The 26,860-nt window shown below is 36.7% G+C and overlaps 1 protein-coding gene across 1 annotated transcript in view; it reads right to left on the reverse strand.

The window, feature by feature from the left end:
* Nucleotides 1-13,599: 13,599 nt before the first annotated feature.
* Nucleotides 13,600-26,860, reverse strand: part of LOC150020226 (kelch-like protein 5) — a 43,189-nt gene continuing 29,928 nt past the window's right edge. The window contains exons 8-10 of the mRNA XM_090268188.1: nucleotides 21,582-21,794; nucleotides 17,834-18,005; nucleotides 13,600-13,658 (exon numbers count right to left, since the gene is read on the reverse strand). Coding sequence (XP_090124314.1) covers nucleotides 13,602-13,658; nucleotides 17,834-18,005; nucleotides 21,582-21,794 — 442 coding nt within the window. The 3' untranslated portion in view covers nucleotides 13,600-13,601. The remainder of the gene's footprint in view (nucleotides 13,659-17,833; nucleotides 18,006-21,581; nucleotides 21,795-26,860) is intronic.

Here is a 26,860-nt window from a genome sequence, read left to right on the forward strand (position 1 = left end):
TAAAATTGTGCTGCCATTTTTCTATTTTTAACATTCACTTTTACTTCAAGTTGATGAAAATTACATAATATGGTCAATTTAATGTGTTTTCAAGAAATAGGCTGAGAAATTTTTCAGGCTTGAGAACAATTTTTCTCAATAACCTAGTAACTAAACAAAGCTGGCAGGTAATGTCTATGGCACATTTAACATTTAAATATGAGTATTAAGTACCACATTTGGATTTTTCAAATGATTTTATTTTGGGACATTGCCTCATAATATGTGTTTATATATTGAAATGTTTTTCTATTGTAAAATATTACTCCCTTAAAGACTGCATAGTATAACAGTGAATTGAACTTTGTCATAAACTCCCTGTTTAAACCCAGTTCATGGCATTTACTAGTTCTTTGACCTTGGGCCAATTCCCTCTGCTGAATCTGTGCGCTCACATCTAAAATGAGAGTGATGATACCTACCTAATTTGATTCAAGGGAAATTACTTTTAAAAAAGAGAACAAAATCCCATTATCAACATAAATTTTTAAAATATTTCCAGTTTTTGCCGTTAAGTATGCCAATTGCACTATGTATTTATAACTATGGTGTGTGTGTGTGTGTGTGTGTGTGTGTGTGTGTGTGTTTAACACATTTCTTTAGGTCAAATAATAAATATAACACATTTATTAGGCTGCTCAGTCCTGAGCAATAGAAAAGCAACAATCCTAACAAAATGGGTTTTTAGTTTTTCCCATGTCAAGTACATCCACTCTTCTTCAACTCCCTTCTGCTGGTTTTGGGCTGAATCATTTAGGCCATTGGTTCTCTAACTTCAGTACGTATCCGATATGGTCAGTGTGTGTTAGAATTGCCTGGGAGGCCTGGTGAAACACAGACTGCCAGCCACATCTTCAGAGTCTCTGATTTAGTAGTTCTGGGGTGGATCTGGAGATTTGCATTTCTAACAGGTTCCCAGGCAATGCTGATCATGCCCACCTGCAGATTACACTTGGAGGCCACTGATCTCTAGTTAATTGTTTCATAAATCCCCTTTGCTTTTTTCCATATGTGTTATACTAAAAGCAGTCTATTATTGATATTGTTTACAACAAATTTCCTAGATATGCCTATTGAAAGTCACTATTCAATTTATTTTTAAGCTTTGAGAAGCATTTGGTATTATTTTATATAAATCAGGGGTCCTAATTAATGCCTTGTTTTTTAAAAAAATTATTTTTGTTTTTCTCATTAGACTGACAATAGGTAGGATTTCAGCTGGTGGATAAAAGAGAAGAAAGGAATTTAGAAGTAGTGAAGTAGAGTGGAAGAAGTAGACAAGGTAATTTGAACCCAGTGATACGTCGGCGGCGGCGGCGGCAGCCGTCCATCTCGAGAGACGATGGTGGTGTAGCTTCTTAAGAGTCTATCTGCACCGCCGAGAATGGCTGTGCAGTCCGACTCGGGAGTGACATGGTATCTGTCTCCTCCCGTGTTGAATCGACATCTTGCGATGACGCTGGAGTGTCCTCTCGGGTGAAGCTGAAGCTACAGAGCCTGGGCAGGGTGATATGGAGGGTCTGCTGTTGCCCATGCAGCAGACCCCCCCTCTCTTTGCAGCTGAAGGGTCCAAGGGAAAGACGGAGTCAATACAGCTTGGTTTCAGGTGCGCCGCAGGAGTTGCCGGTGTTGACTACAACGTCAAACCGCCTTAGGGACTCCGGCTCCGGATTTTCTGTCGGGGTTTACTCCCTTAGCCTTTCCCCTGAAGAGGTATGCCGCAAGGCAGCGGAGGTTTTTTGGAGTCAGAGTTTTCCTTCTCTGATGTGCCCTGACTGGAAGATCGAACCAGCGACACTTAGCTCGCAGGCCAACGCTCAATCCACTGAGCCAAACCAGCCAGGGGTGGAACTGTTTTAATTTGTGATAACCATTTAGTAATTTAGATAATGTACTTAACTTTGTCAGCTTCACTTTTCTTTTTTAAATTGAAATATATTTGACATATAACATGGTGTAAGGTATACACATGTTAATCTGATACATTTTAATATAATTGCCATTGTAGTGATAATTATCAGCTTCAGTTTTCTTATCCATAGTGGAGCTTGAAAATTAATGGAACTGTTTTTTTTCTTTAAACTTTTTTTAAATTAATTAATTAATTTGTTTGTTTATTTATTTATTTGTAGAGAGAGGGGAAAGGAGAAAGAGAGGGAGAGAAACATCACTGTGTGGTTGCCTCTCACTTGTGCCCCCAACTGGGGACCTGGCGTGCAACCTAGTCATGTGCCCTGACTGGGAATTGAACCAGCGACACTTGGCTCGCTGGCCGACGCTCAATCCACTGAGCCACAGCAGCCAGGGGTGGAACTGTTTTAATTTGTGGTATTCTTCTAGAAGTATTTGCACTTTTGGAAATGATCTTTTGTAATATAATATTTGGGAAAGGAGGGAAATCCAGCAACATGATTAAGCCTGTCCATCTGGGAAAGGCTCTTGTGTCCACTTGTCTGGGAGAAATTCATTGAAGAGTTAGTCAAGTCATTATACAACCTGTGAAAGGGGTAATTCTAGAGTGCACAGAGTTTTGTTTTGTTTTGTTTTTAAGCTATACACCTTCAACTTGATTGCTTATTTAGGAATAAATACCTGTTATATGGCAATCTTCAGAAACCTATAATTTACTTAGAAAAATAGGGCATTAGGAAAAAGCATTTTTGTCAAAATCTGCTATAAAAACTGGTAAGAATTGCATGAAGCTTGTCAAAAGGATACTGGAAAAAAAAAACCCAAATAACATAACTTGCTGTAATATCGGAAAAATGAATTTCCAGAGAGAAAGGAGACTTTCCAACGTGAAGAGAAAGATGGATATCATGGGATTGGGGATGAAAAATAATGACCTTTAATACTAAAACTAGATAAATAAACTAGGAAATCTAGGTAGAATTCAGATTTTAAAAATAGAGAGCTTCTCATTGCACACTAATTTCCAGTAAATGTTAGTATTTGATCATCTTATATTTTTACTTCCAATTTATCAGACTTCCAGTTTTTAAAATGATGGCAATTTGGGGAAATAATTCCCTACTAATATTATATAGAAAGAAAGTCTAATGAGCACAACAATTAATAACTGGGGAAAGACAGTGTATTCAGAAATAACATTGGATTAGGAGATACTAAATTGGAGATATTTCCGTTTGGTTTCCTAACTCACATCAGTAGCTAAATATATTAATGTCATTTAAAGATTATTAATTACTCTTAAAAATCATTAATTTTAAGCTTAAAATAAAATTTGATATTGGACATTAAGCCAATTATTTTTGTCCACTTCTGTGCTAAGCATAATTCCAGGTGCAGATACATGGCTATGAATCAAACAGCCAAGGAAATTAAGAAATTAAAATTAGTTCTGGATTCATTACAATTTAATAATTTCTATTCTCAAGAGGAACATTTTTGCATTACTTGAGTTCATATAGAATAGTAGCTCTCAATCCTGGCTGCTACTAGAATTACTTGGGGTCACCCCGGGTGGTTCAACCCAGATTTATTGAAACAATTTCTAAAGATGGAGCCTGGCACCTCCCTCTCTCCCTCTTTTCATTTCTTCCTTCTCCATCCCTCCCTCCCTTTCTTTCTTTTCTTTTAAACTCTGTGGTACACAGCCAGAGTTGAAAACCAGTGATTTATTATAGAGTATGCCAAACCCAAGGAAATGAATGGCAAACCTGTTTTGTTTTTGAAGGCAAATAGCTTCTTCTCTTAAAAAGAAAGCCTATGCACAGCAATGTGAAATGACTGTTGCCTTGAAAACCAGTTTGGCAGTTCCTCAAAAAGCTAAACATAGAATTACCAAATGACCCAGCAATTCCACTCCTACATATATATCCCGAAGAACTGAAACAAGTTCTCAAATACTTGTACATGTATGTTTATAACACCTCCATTCACAGTAGCCAAAAGGTGGAAACAACCCAAATGTCCATGAATGGACAAACCAATTGTGATATACGCATACAACAGAGTATTATTCAGCCATAGAAAGGAATGAAGTGTTGATACATTATATGCTACAACATGGATGAATCATGAAAATATGCTAAGTGAAAGAAACTTGGCACAGAGTCACAAATCGTATGATTCTATTTATATGAAATAATCTAGACTAGGTAAATCCAGACTAGATAGAATGCAGATTTGTGATCGCCAGCTTCTTGCAATCACAAATCTGCATTTTCAGATGCTTTAAAAAGAAATGACAAAATTATTCTGGGGGGATGTGAATGAATAAAACTACAGTCCCAATGGACCTCTCTTAGATACCTCATTTTTCTCTGGGAGAAAGTACTCCATTCACTTCTTTATTTTTTTTTACTCAAGGTTGTGCATTCTAGCTCTTATTCCCACTTCTCAACGGTGTGCTGGGGCCCAACAACACTGGCTCGTGAAAGCTGTGCATCTCTTCGCAAGTTAGTATTTAGTAACGTCCTGTCAGCAGCTTGATATTGTTGCCATTGAAATTGGCAAATGCTACTAGTCAGAGATTTTTTTATTGCACAGGGAGTCCATTGTTAAACATTTACCAAGACACAACTGCTTCTGCCTCATAGAAACTGCTAATTGCCAAAATCAGTGGTCAATTTTCAGCCTCCCCCGCACCACCACTGCCATAATTAAGTTATTGCAAGCAGTCTTGGCTTAGGTCATGCTGTAAAGGTGCTCCAGGAATTGTATCAGGATAGAAATACGTCCTAGAAGCAGGGAAAGCACAGAAATATGGGGAAATAGAGGAGATACAGCATACACGTGAGACAAACGTGATGTTTTTCCCAATCCTAAGAATTTACATGACATTACCAATAACGGGTTGTGAAGCTGAAAGGGGCTTTTCTAAACCATCAGTAATAAAAAGATATATATCATTAACCATGGTAGAGAAGAATGAATTCACTTTCTACCTTTCTATTCTCTCTACAGAAAATTTATAAAATTGTTGCCACATGAAGCAGCGATTAATAAGGTGGTTGGAGAAAACTATTACGAAGTTATGTCAATTAATAAAATTATTGCATTCTTCAACCTGTATCTTGTAGGTACTAAACACATGTTTGCTAGACTAAACTGAACCAATTTCTGAAGATGCTTTTGTCTATAATCAATTTAATGTGTGGCATAAATCTTAATATATTATTTAGGGTGCACTGATCATTGAAGGGACCCTCATTTTTCTTATTTTAGTTACCACACTTTTTCCTCTGTATTCTAACAGTCACAATCTATCTCATTTATTATTTATCTTCTTATCCATGTTTTTAAAAGCTACTTTCCATTTTAGACCACCACAAAAATCTTCTTAAATAACTTTTGTTAGAAATACTCCATTTCTTCTACACAAAGACTAGACAGCCTCACTAATTTTGCATAATTTGGGAAAAGCTCATCTAAACTAGTGAAAACCTCTTAACAGTATGTTGTTTTAAAATAAGTTAACTATCTTGCACATACTAAGTAAAGCCAGGAAAGTATTATCTCATAGGGGCCCTCAGGAAACTTGAGCACATAAGAGTGACTGGCGATGTGTATAAATGGCTCTCCGAAAAGCGCTTGAGGGTGCCTGAAAAGTTTGCCTGAAAAGCTTGCTCTTGGTGTAACACTGCCTTAGTCTGTCCAGGTCCAATAACAAGATACCACAGACTGGGCGGCTTATAGGCAGCAGCGATTCCTTGCTCCCAGTTGTGGGGCTGCACGTCTGCGAGCAGGGCGCCAGCAGGATCCAGCGAGAGCCCCCTTGCAGTTGCAGACTTCTCCGTGCGTCCTCACGTGGTGGGAGGCACCAGGGATCTCTCTAGAGCCTCTTCCAAAGGACACTAATGCCATTCATGAGGGGTCTACATGACTTCAGCACTTCCCAAAGGCCCCAACTACTGATACCATAACTTCGGGGATCGGATTGCAGCAGATGACCTTTGCGGGGCACACTCAGACTATAGCAAAACAAGAGGGCCTTGATTTGAAGAAACTGGTAAATCGGTGACTGTTTGAGAGGAGGGTAAGCCACCATTGTGTGAGGTTTGCCTAGGTAATAGTTCTCAGCTGTGACTGCACATTAGGGTCACCCGGGTTTTGACTGGACTGACATCCTGAAATATCACATCTGGGGTAGAGTCCAGGCATTTAGGTATTTTTAATGTTCTTTACGTAATCCTAGTGTGATACCGTGATATAGACTCACCGGACTAGGTAGTACAAGCAATGTGCTGGTAACTCTTGTGGCACTCTGGGTTCCAGCTGGGGTAAATATCCCGAAATGTCATGTCGAATGGGTATGAGCATTATAGAGTCAAATATGCAACCTGCTTTACTGAATACTGGAGCCTGAAAGGGACCTGAGCAACCATCTTGTACAATCTTTGCAATGACTAATTCTTAAAAAAAAAAAAGTAAAAAAATGATATGCTAGTTTCAATTGCACAATATAGTGGTTTGACTTTTATATACCTCACAATGTGATCGCCACACTAAGTCCAGTAAGCAATGACAATTTCTTAGTGTGAAAGATTTATGTAACATAGATAAATTATTATAAAGTATCCCTACCATCCAAATATTGGGTAGAATGTTCATGGCATTTGAAAATCAGTTGTAACGTTGCTGGGAGGAGAGCAAACAGTCCGTTCTGTTACTATGTTTTAGCGGTAAGTGGTCCATATGGCTACTTACATAAGGTCAGAAGGGAAGAGCAAGTAGATGCTCTATATGGAGACGGCCTGCAAACTGCTTCCCTGATGGTTATGATCATCTGGGCTTCCCCAGTTATTTTCAAGTCATGTACAGAGAGGAGACATAACTGTCATCCTCAATTTGAATACAACAGTGCATGAGCTTCCTCTGCGCGCATGTGGTGCTGCTGTCGGCCTCCTCACTTCCCGAACATCTCTGACTTTCCCACTTCCATGCTCGTGCTTACCAGCCCTCTCCTAAATTCATTACCCGCCCCCTCCACATACACACCCCATATGTGAAAAAGGAAACTTCATGAATTCTTTTCGCTCTGTGTTTCAGAATCTGTAATACTGTAAACCTGCATTCCAATAACTCAGTGGTGACTTACCTCAAAGACCAAGTTTAGTTCCTATTTATATTCAACCAACAATTAGCGAGAGCCTATTACTGTCAAGATAAAAGTGAATAAAATGTTAAGTGCTTCAGGGGATACAAAAATATACCCCAGTATGTGCCCTTAAGGAACTAATATTGCCCATCTTTATGATCTATTATGGTATAAGATTTTAGTCTTCCTGTGTTGCTCGATGTCCTATTGATCAGAAAGTTTCTGAGTAAATGAAATCTCAGTTGGATTAATTCACTCCCCCAGTCCTCCTCTGTGGTTCTGCTACTGAGTTTCTGATACAGAATCATACAAATAAGTAGGTCAGCTTTTGCCAGACTTACTACCTAGCATTTTCTTTCTCTGAAGCTCCCACACAGCACAGCTATTCTTGTCACTGGCACAGAGGCAGCTCTTTGAATGACAGTTTCTCTCCAACATCCTTGCTCCTGCTACCACTAAGTGAGGTCCGCTTTCTTTCCACAAAATTCACTCCATTTGTTTCTTTTGAACTGCTCAGTTGATCATGTAGTCTTATGCAGATGCATAATTTTATTTTTAATTTAATTTTTTTATTGTTTATTTTATTACACTTGTCCCAGTTTTTCCCTTTTTGTCCCCCTCCACCCAAGTTGCCCTCCCCCCACTCCCACAGTCAATCCCCACACCGTTGTCAGTTTCTAGGGGTCATGCATATATGTTTTTTTTAGGATGTGTAACTTTAAAGAAATAAATCTGAAAGCAACAAATGAACAAGCAAGAGGGACAAGCAAACAAAAATTCATAGACACAGACAACAGGAGGGTGATTACTGAAGTGAAGAGGGCGTGGGGTCAATGAAGGGTAAAACAGGTCAAATACGTGGTGACAGAAGATTTGACTTTAGGTGGTGGGCACACAATGCAGTATAACAGATGATGTACACTTGAAACCTACATAATTTTATTAACCAATGTCACCCAATAAATTTAATTGGGTGAATATACAAAATATTGGTTCTCCTTATTTTCAAGTAGAATGTTTTTACTACCTTAAAAAATAACAATAGACTCTTTATGAGTAGGCTTCACTCAAAAAGATAAACAACCTGACTAGTTTTGAAACATAGGGTCATCATGATAACTTTTAATACCCTGAGCATGCCATCACTTACAGCATAACCAAACTGTCATTGAGCCATTGTATGCCTTCGCAACTTACAGAATTTTAAGGCACAAATATTATATAATTAATATTTATTCTCTAATATAAAATGTTTTAATATACCTCAATTAAATATAATTGTCTATTATCCACAAAGAAATGTCATCAAATGAAACCAGCTTCAGCCTGGGCAAAGACCAAGGGCACTGGATATGGTTCCTAAGCTTCCCTGGCTTCACTTCTAGATGTACCTCATCAGCCCAAAAGAAATAACTACCCAGGGCTGGTGAAGATAGGGTGGCAGTCATGGCTAATCATGACGCATCAATCAATACTTCATATCTTTAAGAGACTCACAAGGTGTCAGAGTTGCTTGGGCCCAGTAAGGGTTTCTGATGGGTGATTTCGAGCATTCTTAGATAGATAAAGGTATTTGAGATCCAGAAGGCTGAAATGCCAAAGTAGGCTTTAATTTTTCATGGTATTTGATTTCTTTTACTCTAATTAAAAACTCAAATAGAATGAAAATATCCCATGTGAATTAATAATCTAGTCACAGTACAATTATATATCATTTTACTGAATATTTGTTCCTGAGTAAGAGTTTTTACCAACAATTCCAAACATTATAGATTATTTAAAAATATCTATCTTGATTTTCAACATTTATGGAATGCTTACTGTGTACCAGGCATTGGGGAAGAGCTCCCAATTAAACTTTCCCCTTCTGTTTTTCATTATTTATCACTCTCTTTTTAGATTAGAATTAAGATCTAAAGAGCCCTTCTGTCAGATCTTAAAATTCACTTATTTGCAAATTACATTAAAAAATTATCTTTGAGATGGCTATAAATGCTGAGTTTTAATCCTAGTGAAACCCTGGCTGGTTTGGCTCAGTGGATTGAGCGTCGGCCTGCGAGCTAAGTGTCGCTGGTTCGATCTTCCAGTCAGGGCACATCAGAGAAGGAAAACTCTGACTCCAAAAAACCTCCGCTGCCTTGCGGCATACCTCTTCAGGGGAAAGGCTAAGGGAGTAAACCCCGACAGAAAATCAGGAGCCGGAGTCCCTAAGGCGGTTTGACGTTGTAGTCAACACCGGCAACTCCTGCGGCGCACCTGAAGCCAAGCTGTATTGACTCCGTCTTTCCCTTGGACCCTTCAGCTGCGAAGAGAGGGGGGGGTCTGCTGCATGGGCAACAGCAGACCCTCCATATCACCCTGCCCAGGCTCTGTAGCTTCAGCTCTTAAGAAGCTACACTATCGTCTCTCGAGATGGACGGCTGCCGACGAATCCTAGTGATATATTTTCCATTGAATGGTCTGGCATCCTTGTCAAAAATCAATTTACTATGGAGTATTTCTGGATTTTCTGTTTTATGCTATTGGCCTATATGTTTATGCTTACATCAGGACCACATTGTTTCTGATTACTGTAGCTTTGTAACAGATTTTGAAATCAGAAAATCTGACTGTTCTTTTTCAAGATTGTTTTGGCTCTTTTGGTTCCCTTCAATTTCATATGAATTCTAGGATCAGCTTTTATAATTTCTGCCAAAAAAAAGGGCAATTAGGTTTTTGACAGGAATTGTACTGACTGTAGATTAATTTGGGGAATATTGCCATCTTAACATTATTAACTCATGAACATGGGATGTCTTTCCATTTATTTAGGTTTTCTTTAGTTTTTTTCAGCAATGTTTATTTAGTTTTGTTCAGTGTACAAGACTTGCACCTCCTTGGCTGAATTTATTCCCAAGTATTTTGTTCTTTTTGATGCTATTTTAATAACATTGTTTTCTTTTCCTTTTTCAGATTTTTTTTTTTTGCCAGTGTGTAGAAGTCAACTGACATTTGTGTGATTTTTGTATTGTAACATTACTAGATTTATTTATTAGCTTTAAAAGTTTTATTTTTGGTGTCTATTCTTGAGGATTTTTAATATATAGGATCATATTAGCTGCCAATAGAGATAGTTTTATTTATTTCTAATTGGAATTTCCTTTATTTATTTTTCTTCCCCAATTGCTCTTGTTAGAACTTCTGGTAAAATGTTGCCTAACAGTGGTGTAAGTGAGCATTTTTCTGATCTCAGAGGAAAAGTTTTCTATCTTTTACCATTTAGTATGTTGTTGGCTGTGGGTTTTTCATGTACGCCTTTTAACAGGTTGAGAAAATTCCATTGTCTACCTAGTCTGCTGAGTGTTTTTACCATGAAAGGGTGTTAGATTTTGTCAAATGCATTTTCTTATCTATTGAAATGTTATTTTTCTCTTTATTCTATTTTTAATAACAAAGAGCTTTATTTTCATTTTACTGTCCTAAATTCTTCTAGCTGTTGCTCCCTTCATTCTATTAATGTGGTATATTACACTGATTTGATTCTTGTACATTGAACCGCCCCTGTACTCCTGAAATAAAGTTTAGTTTGTCATGGTGTATAATCTGTCTTTGTCTAGTTTTGGTAGCAAGGAAATGCTTGCCTTATAGAATGAATTAGGAAGTGTTACCTCCTCTTTTTTGGGGGTAGGGAGAAGAGTTTAAGAAGAATTGGTGTCAATACTTTAAATGTTTGAAAGAATTCATCCATGAACCCATCTGGTTCTGTACTTTGTTGGGAGATTTTTGATTATTGATTCAATATCTTTACTTAAAATTTTTTATCTCTTGATCTGTTTAGATTTTTATTTTCTTGATTCAGTTTTGGTAATTTTTTTTTCTAGGAATTTGTCCATTTCATATAGAGTACCTAATTTGTAGGTAATAAAGCTTATTTTTGGTGAACAAATTTGTGTATGATTCAGTCATCGAAAATACTGTGCAATTTATTTAATATTTGTAGAACCTGAAATGTACGTCATGTTTTCTTACATTTAGTTTTCTAAAGTAAAATGCATATAAAATTTCATAAGACAGTTAAGCAAAAATCTCCCTTAATACTAAGGAACGAAAATTTTCTGGGAGGAGTGTGACTGGTATAAATTTTCCTTCTAAAAAGCATAAACTTCATTTGTCTTTTGACTAAAATGTATGATTCCCCATATGAAATGAAACCTCCCTTTTTCTACCTAGAAGCCAGAATGATAAGGACGTGGACTCCTGAGCCAGACTGCCTGCATTAAACCCCTGCTCAGCCACTTGCTTGCTATATATAATCTTGGGTCAACCTCTGTGCCCCAGCTTCCTCCGCTTTATATATAAAAAGAATAATGGAACCTGCCTCATAAGGTTGTTATGAGGATTAAGTGCATTCAAGCATGCAATAACTTGGTTCCTAGTTCATAAAAGCATTCAAAAATTATTAGCAAATATTGTTTTTCATAAGATGGTCATTAACTGGGGTTAAAATGAAGAGCAACTAGACATCTCATTGGAGAGACTAATAGTAAAGTGAAGACATCAATGTTGGATGATGGCTACAAGGTAGAGCCATTTTTTCCTCTAGATTTATTAGATACTGGGCTAGGAGAAAGAATGCTTGGCAAATGTTCTATCACTAGAAAAGAAATGGTTCTCTTTACTAGTATCCAGGAGAGCAGGTCTACTGACTACAAAACTGCATCAGAGAGGCCCTCTAGCGAGATAGAAAATCAAAGGGACTGCTCTTCTCGTGAATCGCATAAAAGAAAGGAAGAGAGGGGAATCAGTCCCTTTACTGTAATATGAGTCTGGCTCCGCTCTGGGCACAGGGAACCAGAGAGTGGATGCTGAGTGTTCAAAGGAATGATCACAAGTACATGTCCAAGTACTTCCTCTCAAGTCACAGGTCTAAGCCTCCACAGAAGGGGTAATGTACTGACATGTTTCTGCTTTTGAAAACTGTTTTGTTTCTTACAGCTTTTCCTCTTCTTCTCTCCCTTCTCCTAAATACATAAATATACTCCACAGCTGATCCCTTCTTGTCAGGAAAATAATTGAATTCATATCCATAATATAATAAATATATTAATGTATTTGTCACTATCACTATTATTTTCTTAGCAGCCACACAAGTAAAATAACTACGGGTTTTATTTGTGGGAACAGAAGTACTCAATTTCTTGGTGTTTCCAAAGTAGAAAGAATAAAGAAACATTTCATGAGCATTCAAAATTAGCTTTAAAAAAGTTTGTTTTAATTTTTAAAGAAAGCAACTAAAATAAAGGCTACCCTGGTATAAATTGCAAAAACACATTAACCACAACATTGGTATTTTAAAAGATGGGCATTTAGATTATACTCATTTTATATTAAGATATAAATTAATGAACATAGAGGATTTATCATAAAATGTTACTGCCCAGTGCATTTTTGCGAATAATAAACAATTCACTGAGAGTATTAACATTCACATATGTGATTAGAGTTTACAAATGTACAAAACATTGGGTAATAAACATTTAAAACTTATTTTTCAAACATTCAATAAGCCCATTCCCCCCAAACTGATTACAAAAAACCACAAAGGGTTACTAAGTTGCAAAACATAACAAACAAGGCAAGGGAGGCAAATAAGAATATTTAACCAGTTTTGTCAATATCAAAAGACAAAAATCAAAACATCTCTTATAAAAGAAAAGAAATTCATATAATTAAATACTTGTTAGGTGAAAGAACATTATAGAGTATATAACATTTATTTTCTCTACATAAATTTGCATATCTTAACACAAAATACCATGTTTCAATTCCAATTTGAGACTTTTATAACACGTAGTTCTTGGTGAATCTAGATGTAATAGGATGAATCTTTAAATAGACCCCAACGATCATATGTTTTTACTTGGTCATTACTGTTTTAGCTCTTTAATGTTTTTCTTTATTCCCTGGACTAATCCAATTTTAGAAATAATATCTGCAACCAAAGCACATATAGTGCAGCTATTTCTGAAAAATCTAAATGGCCTAGTATTTAGTATATCATTAAAAGAGCAGTTGTGGTTAAACAAACAAGTAAACAAATGAATAAAAATTACTGTAACTCATGTATGATAAGAAGGATAATATTACAAGTTTTTTTCTGGTGTGTTTGCACTGTAATAAAAGAAATATGGATAAAGTGAATAAAATGTGCTTGATTATTAAGAAATGAAATTCCCAATTAACATAGGGCTGTGTTTAGGAACAGTGTGTCTGTTCTCATATTTTATATGTGAAATATATGTTCATAATTACCAGCTATAGTTTTGGTTTACTAAGACATGAAAGTATGTAATCCTGGTTCATCCTCCTTTGTTTTAAAATCTTCACTTTCAGAGCAGGCACTTTGTGCCCAGGAATGTGGCACTGTAAATTTACTAAAAATGTACCCATCGATAGTAGGATAAAGGTTCTAAATTCATAAAAGAAGAGGATATCTTCATTTAGAAACCATAGCACTAAATTATAATTTTACAGTCACAACGCAAGCCCCAGCTCTTCCTAGGCACAGTGGAGCAACCTAGAAGAAACAAGAAGACATACATGTTGGAGTTGTAGGTAAAAATGTTGATAACACTAGACAAGTTGGTGAAACACTGAAACGGCCCACGCTTGCTGGCAGAGCTGCTGCCCCAGGCTTACTGCCGGCCCGGTCCCTTCTCCCAAACCCCGCTCCTGATGTCAAACTGTCACAGACACCCCATATCACATGGGCACATCACATAATTATGTGTTATTCACTTTTCTTTAAAGGTGATTTTTTCTCTTTTATTAATTGATACACAATTCACACATAACATTATATTAATTGCAGGTGTACAATATAATTCAATATTTATATATATTGTGAAAAAGGTGTTTTAATAGCTCAGAAATTGTTCTACATGAAGCACAGTTTTGGGCACAATGATGTACAACATAGATGTGAGGAAATGCCGAGTATTTAAAAGCAACTTTGTGAGCAATGTGGAGAAAATATAAAGTAATATCTTGAGAGGCCCTGTAAGAGAAGTATTATCTCAGAGAGAGTAACTGCAGGCCTGAGATCTGCTTACTCCAGAGGAAACAGTAACTTCCCACTTACTGGCTCCCTTCTCTGTGCGTAACTGAAAAGTCTAAATCCATTCCACTGCTTTTTTAGCAGAGTAAATGAATAATCAATACAATCTATTCAACTCCCTAGTAGTGGAAACAAACCTCATGAACAAACTCTATGACAGTGACAGAGAAGTGTGGGGTGCTAAGTGAAGGAAGATAAACTTATTATGGATAAGAAACAACTCTTAAATCTCACATTTATTTTCATTAAAAAAAGGTACCCTAGATAGTAGGCAATTAATAGAGAAAATAAGTGTAGGAAGAATAATTTTCAAAGAAGGACTACTTTGAACATAGTAAGAATCCAATCATTTGACCTAAGAGAAATAAAACATTAGCATTTAGGAAAGAGTAACTAATATAAAGTACTAAGAAAGTTTGCTTTGTACCAAGGAGAGGATTTTAAAAACACATCAGACTTCAATTATAAGAGAATTCTCAGTTATTCTCTATCTGAGTCAGTTGTTCTGATCACTGTTATATCTTCTTGAACAAATAATCTATTTTAATGCCATCATCTACTTATAATATTCCAGGAGTGACCTCTAAGTCACTTAAATCAAAGCATCTGTTTGTAATTAGCAACTTTTCTCAAAACACCCAATACACTAAGTCTCCACACTGTTAATGTACATGTTGTCAGGACAACCAGCTAGAAAGTTTAGCTTAGAGAATTTATTAAATACAATGCAGACACCTGCTTTTGGTCAAGGCTGGTAGTAGAGTGGGTAGTGGCTTAAGAGTTAGTAATCTCATTTCGTTTCCTGCACAAATGTGCTCTCATCTATTTGTTGGAACACTGAATGAAAATATTAATTTTTCAGATACTATGGTTCTAAATTCACTTTTAGGTGCTTTAAAATAGTAATAGAGGTAGCATCCATGTAAAATAGCTATGTGGTCATAGACTATTAGTTTTGATACAGAGTGTTTCAGCATAAAGTGTTAATTATCTGTAATAACAAGGCTCAAATACTGGCCAATAGATTTCCTTATAACTGGCCTAAGGGCTTAAATCAAGTACAGCTGAGAAAGAGATTCTTCTGTCTTGTTTTGGGCTCCCTGGTTATCATTCACAACTGCTCCTGCCATGGTAGAAGGACGATGGGAGGTAATCACGTAATTTCTAATGAAAGCCTGTAGCTCTCACTCAAACCTTCACTTGTTCTGTCCCTGACCCAATTTATCCTGTCCCCAACTGTTGCCACGTGAACTTTTTATTACTGTATCACTCTCTTGGTTCAAAGTCTCCACTGGCTTCTCATACCAAACTCTCTAGCTGGACCTTCACAGACATCCATCCTGACCCCAAACTTTCTCTCCAATAAGAACTCCTACTCTTCTCAGGCACGGATCCTTACAACCAGCTGCACTGCCTCAATGTAGCCCACATAGTCCGGCTTCAGTGCTATTTCTTTCATGTTTTCACAAGGTTACTCCTACCTTTTTGAATGGGATACACTAAGGCTTTGCTTAAATCCAACTTTATCTCACTGAAGCCCTCTCAATAACATTTTTCTTTTTTCTCTTTGATTTTCCCTACCACTCACTGCCTGTACCATGGGACACTTCCTGTCAACCACTCTACGTTGTGGTTCTCTCCTTACACAGGCAGACCATACCTACCTAAGTAGTTAAGTTTTACGACAGTTGAGGTTGTAAGTTTTGGCTCAGTTAAACATTTGAATGTCTTTTATGAACTATATACTGAATTGGGGCACAAAAGTCCTGATCCTGTTATTGGTGATGAGATCATTCCTAGAAGTGTTAGGCCCTCCCAGAAATAGGCACCGTTGGAACGCTTTCTGTTAATAAACTTGCCAGGTCAAATTTCTTACTTGTTAATGTAATTTAGGATTATCATCTTAATTAGGTTATGACCAGCCATTTGATCTGCTACCAAATATCAATGACTCGAGTATTTAAAAGTTATTGGTCATGTATGGGTAAGCAGCTCAAATTTTTCTGACTACTGTCTTTGTTTCTAGTTTTCCACAGTCTCCCCTCCTTTTCTTAGAGCCCTCCTGTGGTTCTACCAGCTCTAGCAATGCTACAACATCTCATCAATTTCCCAGCAAGCAAATGGTGGCAGACTAACTACTAATAATTTGAGTAGTATTAACTTACTCTTTAAAGGTAATTTTGGATTTTATTTATGTTATAAAATTAAACATTTCCTCTTGTTTTCTTATATTTAATTAAGAGATGACTTTATCATGTTGATGCTATATATTTTGATACTGGACAAAATTGAGAGGATATGTTTTACCAAAAGAATTGTTTTAACAAAAACCGAGTAAGTGCATGAGGTTTCCCTTTTCTCCACATCCTCGCCAACATATGTTATTTGTTGACTTTTTGATGACAGCCATTCTGACTGGTGTGAGGTGGTTCTCACTGTGGTTTTGATTTGCATTTCCATGATGATTAGTGATATTGAACATCTTTTCATATGTATGTTGGCTATTTGTATGTCTTCTTTGGAGATATGTCTTTTTGTGTTCTCTGCCCATTTTTCAATCAGATTGTTGTTGTTTTTGTTATGGAGTTTCTTTTATATATATAGGATAGCAATTCTTCTTTTTTTTTTAAAAGATTTTATTTGTTTTTAGAGAGAGGGGAAAGGAGAAAGAGAAGGAGAAAAACATCAATGTGTGGGTGCCTCTCAAACGCCCCCAACTGGGGACCTGGCCTGCAACCCAGGCATGTGCCCTGACTGGGAATCGAACCAGTGACACTTGGTTCGCAGGCCAACACTCAATCCATTGAGCCACAGCGGCCAGGGCTAGGATGTCAAGTCTTTATTGGATATATCATTGTGCACTGTTGGTGGGAGTGAAAACTGGTGCAGACCCTATGGAAAACGGTATTTGAGATGCCTCAAAAAACTAAAAACATATACCATATGATCCAGCAATTTTACTTCTGGATACTTATCCAAAAACAAAAGAGAGAGAGAGAGAGAGAGAGAGAAAACCTAATTTGAAGAGATATATGCAACCCATGTTAACTGCAGAATTATTTACAACAGCCAAGATATGAAAGTAACTTAAGTATCTCTGATAGAAGAATGGAAAAGAAGATGTGACGATATATATATATATATATATATATATATATATATAATGGAATATTATGCAACAACAAGAAAGAATGAATCTTGCCACTTGTGACAACATAGGTGGATCTAGAGGATATTATGCTCAGTAAAATAAGTTAGGCCGAGAATGACAAATATTGTATGATTTCCCTTATACGTGGAGTCTAAAAACAAAACAAAAATAAGCAAATGAACAAAACAAAAACAGACTCATAAGTAGAGATGAAAATGATGGTTGTTACCAGAAGGGAGAGGGTATGGATGAAAAAGAAAAGGGGAATAGTCAATAATATTGTGATAAATTCACACAATGACAGATGATAACTTGAATTAGTGAGGTGATCACATTGTAAGGTATAAAAATGTCCAATCACTATATTGTACAACTAAAACTAAATAACCAATATAAGACTGTATATCAACTATACTTAAATTTAAAAATAAAATAAAAAAACAAAAACAGAGTAAGTGGAATAATGAAAAATGAAATGACATACCTGGGTCCACTCATTTGTCTGGGGATCATAAGCCTCCACTGTATTAAGATAAGTCTGTCCATCATACCCTCCAACGGCATATAATTTATCTCCAAGTAAACAGACCCCCACCGCATCTCTGCTGATGCTCATAGAGGCCACTGCAGTCCACATATCTGTTTTGGGATCATATCTGAAAGAAAATTTTAGAACTGGAGTTGACCTCATTCTCACAATATTTTCTGTAAAAAGTTTTGTTCTCTAAGCTTATCATTTGTCTTATTATCTGCTATATAAAGTACATTTGGACATAATTCAGAGAACAGTATCAATGTTTTCCTGAAAACTTTTAACTTACAACATTACAGATTCATTTAGCAGATGTGTAACACTAGAACTTTTCAAACATGCTAAGGAAAATACTGAAAACTGCTTTAAGGTTTTAGATTGCCTACTGAAAATCTGAGGAAATCAATACATGCAGATCTATATAGGATAACTTATAGCTTCAACCATGGTAGCTGTTCATTTGTGGACCTTCATGAAGTATGTTTACTAGAACTGCCTAAAGCTGTGTACCTAAGATCAGATACATGCTTAGATGTCTATATTGTTTCTACTGTCTCACATCAATGAGTAACTTTTCACTGTGTGCAGTACAACACTGAACCAGTGATAATTTATGGGGCAAAGTGCATAAAAACTTCCATAATCCTATCCTGGATTATAATATTCAATAAGCATAGTCTGAATTAGTTTCTCCCCAGTGCAGGTTAAATGCAGGTGTAACATTACTTCTTTCTACAAAAAACAAAACAAAACAAAATGAAAAAACACACACCCAAAAAACCAACTCTGCTTCTTATTTCACAGAAAGCAATTATTGTCCCAGCAACTTTACTTTTTATTCTTCTTTTAGTTATTTCTAATTTATTAAATAACACACATAAATACATTATATTCCCATTGCTCTAAAACTACAAAATTCTTTTTAACAAATATACTTTATTGATTATGCTTAACAGTTGTTCCAATTTTCCCCTCTTTGTCCCCCTCCACCCAGTACTCCTCTTCCCTCTGGCAATCCCCACCCCCAACCTTAGTTCATGTCCATGGGTCATGCATATAAGTTCTTTGGCTTCTCCATTTCCTTTTACTATTCTTGACATCCTCTTGTCCATTTTGTACCTACCAATCACACTTCCTAATCCCCGTTCCAGCTGATAACCCTTCAAATGATCTCCATATCTATGATTCCGTTCCTGTTCTTGTTGTTTGCTTAGTTTGTGTTTTTAGATTCAGTTGTTGACAGTCGTGAATTTGTTGCCATTTTAATTGTTCATAGTTTTGATCTTCTTTTTCTTAAATAAGCCCCGTTAACATTTCATGTAATAACGGCCTGGTGATGATGAACTCCTTTAGCTTCATCCAGCTAGGAAGCACTTCATTTGCCTTTCCATTCTAAAGGGTAGCTTTGCTGGAAAGAGTAATCTAGGTTGTAGGTCTTTGCTTTTCATCACTTTGAATTATTCTTGCCAGCCCTTTCTTGCTTGCAAAATTTCTTTTGAGAAATCAGCTGATAGTCATGGGAACTCTTTTGTAGGTAGCTCTGCTCTTCTCTTGTTGCTTTGAAGGTTCTCTAGCTCTAACCTTTGGCATTTTAATTATGTGTCTTGGTGTGGTCCTCTTTGGGTCCAACTTGTTTGGGATTCTGTGTTTCCTGGACTTGTATGTCTATTTCCTTCTCAAATTAGGGAAATTTTCTTTCATTATTTTTTCAAATAAGTTTTCAATTTCTTGCTCTTCCTCTTCTCCTTCTGTCATCCCTATGATTCGGATATTGGTACTTTTGGAGAGGTCCCAGAAGCTTCTTATACTATCCTTGTTTTTTTTGATTCTTGTCTCTTGCTGTTCTGGTCGAATGCTTATTTCTTCCTTATGCTCCAAATCATTTATTTGAATCCTGGCTTCCTTCCCTTCCCTGTTGGTTGCCTGTATATTTTTCTTTATTTCACTTAGAATAACCTTCATTTCTTCCCTTATGTTGTTGCCATAGTCAGTGAGTACTTTGAGCATCTGATCACCAGTGTTTTGAACTCTGCATCTGAAGGTCAGTTATCTCCGTTTTGTTTAGTATTTTTTCTGGGGTTTCGTTCTGTTCTTTTGTTTGGGCGATATTTCTTTGTCTCCTCAATTTGGTGACCTCCCTGTTTGTTTCTGTGTGTTAGGTAGAGCTGCTTTGACTCCCTGTCTTAGTAGTGTGGCCTATTGTATAATAGAAAAGCACCTGTAAATTGTGTGAGGCAGAGCCTTAGGTAATTGCCATGGAAGGGCAACTGGCTTCGTTGCTTTGTGGTTCTGTGTTGGGGGGAGGCCTCAGATAGGAGACAGTGCCACTGCCTGACTTCTGGAGTTTTGCCTGGCACTCACTCTGTTTCTAGTCACTTTGTTTCACCCACTCCCCGTATGCAACTGGCGCCCTTACAGCTGTTGCTGTGGTGCTGAATCCGAGTGGGTGGGTTTGCTTACATTCTAGGACTGTTGGGCCCTGTAAGAGGAGTCTCCTGATAATCTGGCAGTTTTCTGCCACCCCAACCCCCCACCTGTTTTTACAGCTAGAAGTTATGAGGATTCATTTTCCTGGTTCTGAGATCCTGGGCTATGTTGTCCTGCCTGTGGCTATTATCGCTTGTTTCCAAGGTATCCCTCCTGATTTGTATCTACCACACATGAATGTGGGATTCCTACTCTGCTGCTGCTGCCACCTCTCTGTGCTACACCATGTCTCCTCACCTCTCTGCCCATCTTCACGTCTCCACTCCTCCCTGTCAGGATAAGTGTGGCTTCTTTAAATCCTTGGTTTTCGGACTTCAATTACAGTTTGATTTTCTGATACTTCTGGGTGTTATTTGTTTTGAGGTTTAGTTGTAATTGTCTGTGGTTGCACAAGGAGGTGAAGCATGTCTACCTATGCCTCCTCCTTGACCAGAAGTCGCCAAAATTCTTAATAAAACCTCGATACTTTACATGACCTGCCCCTACCTCCATCCCAGTCTTCCTCCTTTCCTGCCACTCTCTCCATCACTCTGTATTCTGTGACTACAGCGGCTGCCTTTGAGTTTCTGAATGAGTCATATTCCTTTCTGCTTTGGAGCATTCATACATGCTCCTATTGGCTTTCCTAAATCCACTCAATGTTCTCTATCCCTTGAACTACACTGAGCACAAAAGGTGGAGTCTGAACTACTGTCTAAATCTTCCACTGATGTTAGGTTTCTTTACCTGGCTGCACACTTGGATTTCATGAGGCCAGTCTGGATGACTTGATAAAGCTTCTAAACCTCATGAGCCTTTTATTTTATTATTTCATTTTATATCCAAATATGTTAGAAATGCCCTGCTCCTTTTCAGTTATTCAGCCTCCGGCCTCTAATTCATTATCTCTGAAATTCACAAAGCTCCTTTTCTTTTATTAGGTACAACATCCAGTACAAAATGGTATACAATGAATGTTTTTCTTCTGATTCAATTAATAAATTATATTACCAATTCTAAGGTCAGTTTAAGTAGGCAGTTATGAAAGCAGAACCTAGAGAGGCTCTGAGGAGGAGACAGAGAGATGGCTAGAGCAGATAATCCAGTATTTACAAAGCTCCTAAGGAAAACTGCATATGGTGGATGATCAGTAAAGAATTACTAGTTTTTCTGAAAGTGTCAGAGGCCTATACTTGTTCTTTTTTATTCCTAGTTCTCCTTCACAAGAAATTACCTCTCCACACAGTCTGAGAGTCTTGAAGTCAAGTTGGATGCGGGAGCATCATGTCCTCCAATAGCATACAGCAATCCATTCCAGGTGGTCACTCCTACTCCCCCTCTCCTTTTTGACATTTGTGCACAGAGTGTCCACTTATTCGTATGAGGATCAAAACACTCTACTGACTTGAGACAAGAACTTCCATCACGACCACCAACTGCATAAAGTCTGTAAAAAGAACAAGCAAAATGATAAAGCAGATATCTATGCTTAAGACAAAGAGGTTATTCTTAACAGTCTTTCTTTGAATTTAAAGTGCCATCAGTTATAAGACACAGTGTCAATTTATGTTTCATTAGGAAGGTGATATGCCATCAATTAAATGTCATATGTACACATATATATATATGTATATATCAGATATCACTACACACACATAAGAAAGAAAATAAGCTCACATGAAAGCAATGACAGCTGTTTCACAGATGCCATCTGTTTGACATCTGTCTGATACATCACCCTTAATTGTAAGATGCCATTGCATTTTTAGAGATGTTGAAATTATTTTAGAATATAGAACATATGGTATATAAATAAACCATGCCTTATTTCCTAAATAACTAAGATAGGACTTTGTTATAAAGGAAAGAAACTAACCTCTCAGCACCTATCACAGGTAAGGCATTTTACATGTATTTAATTATCACAACGATGCTATGAGAAGCCATTTGTATCACTGTTTCACAGCTGAAGACATTGGGACTCATGGAGATTAAGAAACTTGAATGGGGTTACCCACGAAGAAGCAGAATCAGGATACAGACTTACAATAATGAGCAACTGTACAATGAGCAGTTATCTGGGATGTACTTGTAGTAATAAAATAGGAGAATAAAAGGATAGCTTGAAACAATGGTATATAAATTAATATTTACTATATATAAACAGTGATCCTCCATTAATTTAAATTACTGCAGATAAAGATACTGTAAGTTATCTAAAATAAATGTAGTATGTTAATGAGCTAAATGTTCCCTTGATCAATTTAAATTCATTATCAATTAACATATAATACTAATTTGAAAGTCTTTTACTCTAAATATATGTAAAGTACTTTAAATATTTGAACATTCAAGTATTTTTTATTAAGCACAAAATCTTCTTGTACCTACTTTTTACTTGGGAAGCTCTTTATAGATATTTTTCTATTAGGTTTTTTAAAAGAGTAATAAATTCAGTTCTTTGCTAATACTAAAGATCATACAGTTGTAATTTATAGACTTTAGATAATATTTAACTATTGTTACAGTCTCAAGAAATAATATTTAAACTACCAATTTTCTGCCCATTAAAACACTAAGTATTTATATTTGGGTAATATATATATTATAAAGACGAATTTTCATAATTTTAATTTATAATTTAAAGTACACCATGACACTCAAGCTGGTTTTTAAATAAGAGGTTGACCATATTTTAAACAGCAATATAAGGTTGTAGCAATACCTTGTTGTAAGCTTAAGCTATATTGTAATATGAACATTTAAATTTATTTGAAACTTTTTTATCTGTTAAAAACCACTTTTTTGTGTTACTATTCTTTTTTTTTTGGTATATTTTATGATGTTGTTACAGCTGCCCCAATTTCTTTTCCCTTTACTCCCCTCTTCCCAATAACCCCTTCCCTCCAGCAATCCCACCCCCTATAATTCATGTCCATGGGTCATGCATATAAGTTCTTTGGCTTCACCCTTTTCTGTATTATTAACTTCCCCTGTCAGTTTTGTACCAACCAATTATGTTTCTTAGTCCCTGCACCATTTCCCCATTTCTCCCCCTTCCACCTACCTCCCAGCTGATAACTCTCCAAATGATCCCCATACCTATGATTCTGTTCCTATTCTGGTTTGCTTAGTTAGATTTTGTTTATATTTTTTAGATTCAGTTGTTGATAGCTGTGAGTTTGTTGTCATTTTAATGTTCATAATTTTGATCTCCTTTTTCTTAAGTAAGTCCCTTTGACATTTCATATAATAATGGCTTGGTGATGATGAACTCTTTTAGCTTTACCTTGTCTGGGAAGCACTTCATCTGCCCTTCCATTGAATGATAGCTTTGCTGGATAGAGTACTCTTGCTTGTAGGTCCTTGCTTTTCATCACTTTGAATACTTATTGCTGGTCTCTTCTTGCCTGCAAAGCTTCTTTTGAGAAATCAGCTGATAGTCTTATAGGCTCCCCTTTGTAGTAACTCTTTGCTTTCTCTTGCTGCTTTTAAGATTCTCTCTTTGTCTTGAACATTTGGCATTTTGATTATGATGTGTCTTGGTGTGGTTCTGTTTGGGTCTAGATTGTTTGGGACTCTCTGTGCTTCCTCGACTTGTATGTCTATTTCTTTCACCAAATTTGGGGAGTTTTCCTTCATTATTTTTTCATATAAGCTTTTGATTTCTTGCTCTTCCTCTTCTCCTTCTGGCACCCATATGATTAGGATGTTGAAATGTTTAAAGTTGTCCCAGAGGCTCCTAAACCTCTCCTCATTTTTTAAAATTCTTGTTTCCTCGTTCTGTACTGGTTGACTGTTTTTTTCTTCCTTATGTTCCAAATCATTGATTTGAACCCCGGTTTCCTTCTCTTCACCATTGGTTTTGTGTGGATTTTCCTTTGTTTCATTGAGCATAGCCTTCACTTCTTCCCTTATGCATTTGCCATACTTAAGCATATCTGTCAAGCTGTGAGCATCTCTATAACCAGTGTTTTGAGCACTATGTCTGTTAGGTTGGCTATCTCCTCATCGCTTAGTTCTCACACTGGAACCTTAATCTGTTCCCCCTTTTGGGCAATACTTCTCCGTTTCCTCATCTTGACAGGCTCCAGTGTTTGCCTCTGTGTCTTAGGTAGAGCTGTCGCATCTGTTACGTTGTAAGGGGCGGAGCCTTAGGCATTCGTCAGTACAGAGCGACCTGTTTCACCACGTTGTGGCGCTGTATATGGAGGAGGAGTCTGAGAGGGAACATTGCTGTTTGCTTAGCACTCACCCCTTTTCCAGGTACTTCTCCCACTTCTGTATGGGCCTGGCGTCTCTCCAGCTGTTGCCCTTGCTGTCGTTTCCAGAATCGGGGGGTCTGCGGATGTTCTAAGACCATGGGGCCCTTTAAACAACTGGACTCTGCTGAGAGAGTGGCAGCCTCTTCTCTGCCCCAGCTCCCACTGGTTTTCACAGGCCAAAGCAATGAGGCTTTATTGTCCCCAGTGCTGTAACTGTGAGCTGTGTGGTCTGGTCTGGTGCCTGGGAGTGCTCCCCAGGTGTCCCTCCTGACTTCTTAAAATGTGTGACTGCACTTTCTGCCGGCCTGCCCCTGCCACTGCTGCTGCTGACGCCACCACATCATGTCCTCTCTGCCCCTCCTACCTGTCTGGATGAGTATTTCTTCTTTATATCTTTGTTTGTTGGACTTCCCTGAAGCTCGATTTTCTGAACTTTGGTTGTCTCTAGTTTTGAGATAGTTGTATTCTTTCTTAGTTGTGGAGGGAGATGCAGCGTGTCTATCTAGGCCTCCATCTTGGCCAGAAGTTGTGTTACTATTCTTAATATTAAACTATTTTAATCTTTAATCAATACTTGATGGAATAATTATCTAAATACTGATCACAGAATATCAGAAAGCATCAACAATTAGAAAATATCACTAATTAAAAATACATGCACACATACTCACACGTGCACACATTCTGCAACAGGCTTCAAGGCACCTTACGCTATTCACAATGAATTCATGGGTCTTCACTATGAAAAGTGCATGAACTCTGAAGCCAGATTCTCTGGGTTTGAACCCTGGTCCTGCCACTTATCACTTACCATTTGTGATTGAGGACAAGTTATTTAACCTCCACCTGCCTGAATTTTATCATACATAACATCTAGAAGCCCTGCCTCTGATGATTACTAATGATCATATTTCAAGTACTTTAAACAATACCTTACACACAGTAAATACAGCATAAGTATTTGAGGGGAAAATTAATTCTGTCTCTATTTTCATTCTTTTAGAAAATTGCATTTTTAGGAAATGGCAGATGTATGAACAACATTTAGTCTATGCTAATATTAATGGCTAAATTGCATTGATTACACTTCTGAAGAATCATTATCTCAAGCAATGGTCTTCAAACTGTATTCTAAGAACAGGATTCTGAGGACTTGAATTTCAAATGAACCATTTTGGGGGACCCCCTCAAGTTTTAAAAAGTAGTTTTAATTTTCAAAAATATCAGCTGGCTTAATTAAATACCATGCAAAATTCAGAACTCATCTTTCCTTCTTATGACAGTACCTATTACAATAAAAAAAGAAATAGTATGTCAAATTGTGATAGTTTTGTACTAAATATTTTAAAATGTAAGATTTAGGCCTTGCCTAACTTTTATAATTACATTTTACCTGACTTGTAAAATTATGATCAAGAATGCCAACAGTGGGTAGATACTATTTGAGATTAAACTTAGAAAAAAACTTTTCTCCTGTCTGCAAACTACTTGAACAATTTAACTGAAGTTTCCTGAGATTCCAATTAAATTGCTCTAGTAGTTAAAGTAACTGTTTTCAGCTTTTTTGTGAATCAGGATTTTTTTCACACTGGGCTACCAAAACAAAACATAGAAATAATCTTTAAAACAGATTTATTCTTCTACATTAAAATTTATAAGTAAATATTATAAACTTGAACTTATAATAAATTTAAAGCTTATAATAAATTTGAACCTCTGTTTGCCTTAAGTAATGAGGTTTCCATAAGATTTCATTAGAAAGAGAGATTCTATTGCCAAAAATATTTGTAAGCTTAAAAGTAGCCTGAGCAATTGGAAGTTTAAATAAAGTTTCTTTCTGTCAAACATGGTAGAAAGAAAAATTTTAACATTAAAAAATTTTTAAGATACAGAATGAAACTTGTAGGACATTGAAACAGGTCTTCCCTAAAGAAACAACTACGTTTTGATCAGGAAGCACTGTAACATAAATTAAAATAACAAAAATGGTAGTTAATCCAGGCTTTTCATTTTATAGATTTTAAAAACTGAGGTACGAAGAAATGATTTGTTCTAAATCACAAAAGAATGATAGAAGATGCATGATTAAAAATTTTCAACCAGCAGCATGCTTTATTTTCAAACAACATAGTTTCTATTTTTTTCCTGATTCTGACTATGTACCTAATACTGGAAACCAACAAAATAGTTTAAAACATTGCTACCTTGTTAGAACAAGCTTAGCAAAATGCTGGTTGATGAGAACACA

This window comes from Furipterus horrens, unplaced genomic scaffold, assembly GCF_987537825.1.
Source record: "Furipterus horrens unplaced genomic scaffold, mFurHor1.1.pri manual_scaffold_2, whole genome shotgun sequence".
Lineage (NCBI taxonomy): Eukaryota > Metazoa > Chordata > Mammalia > Chiroptera > Furipteridae > Furipterus > Furipterus horrens.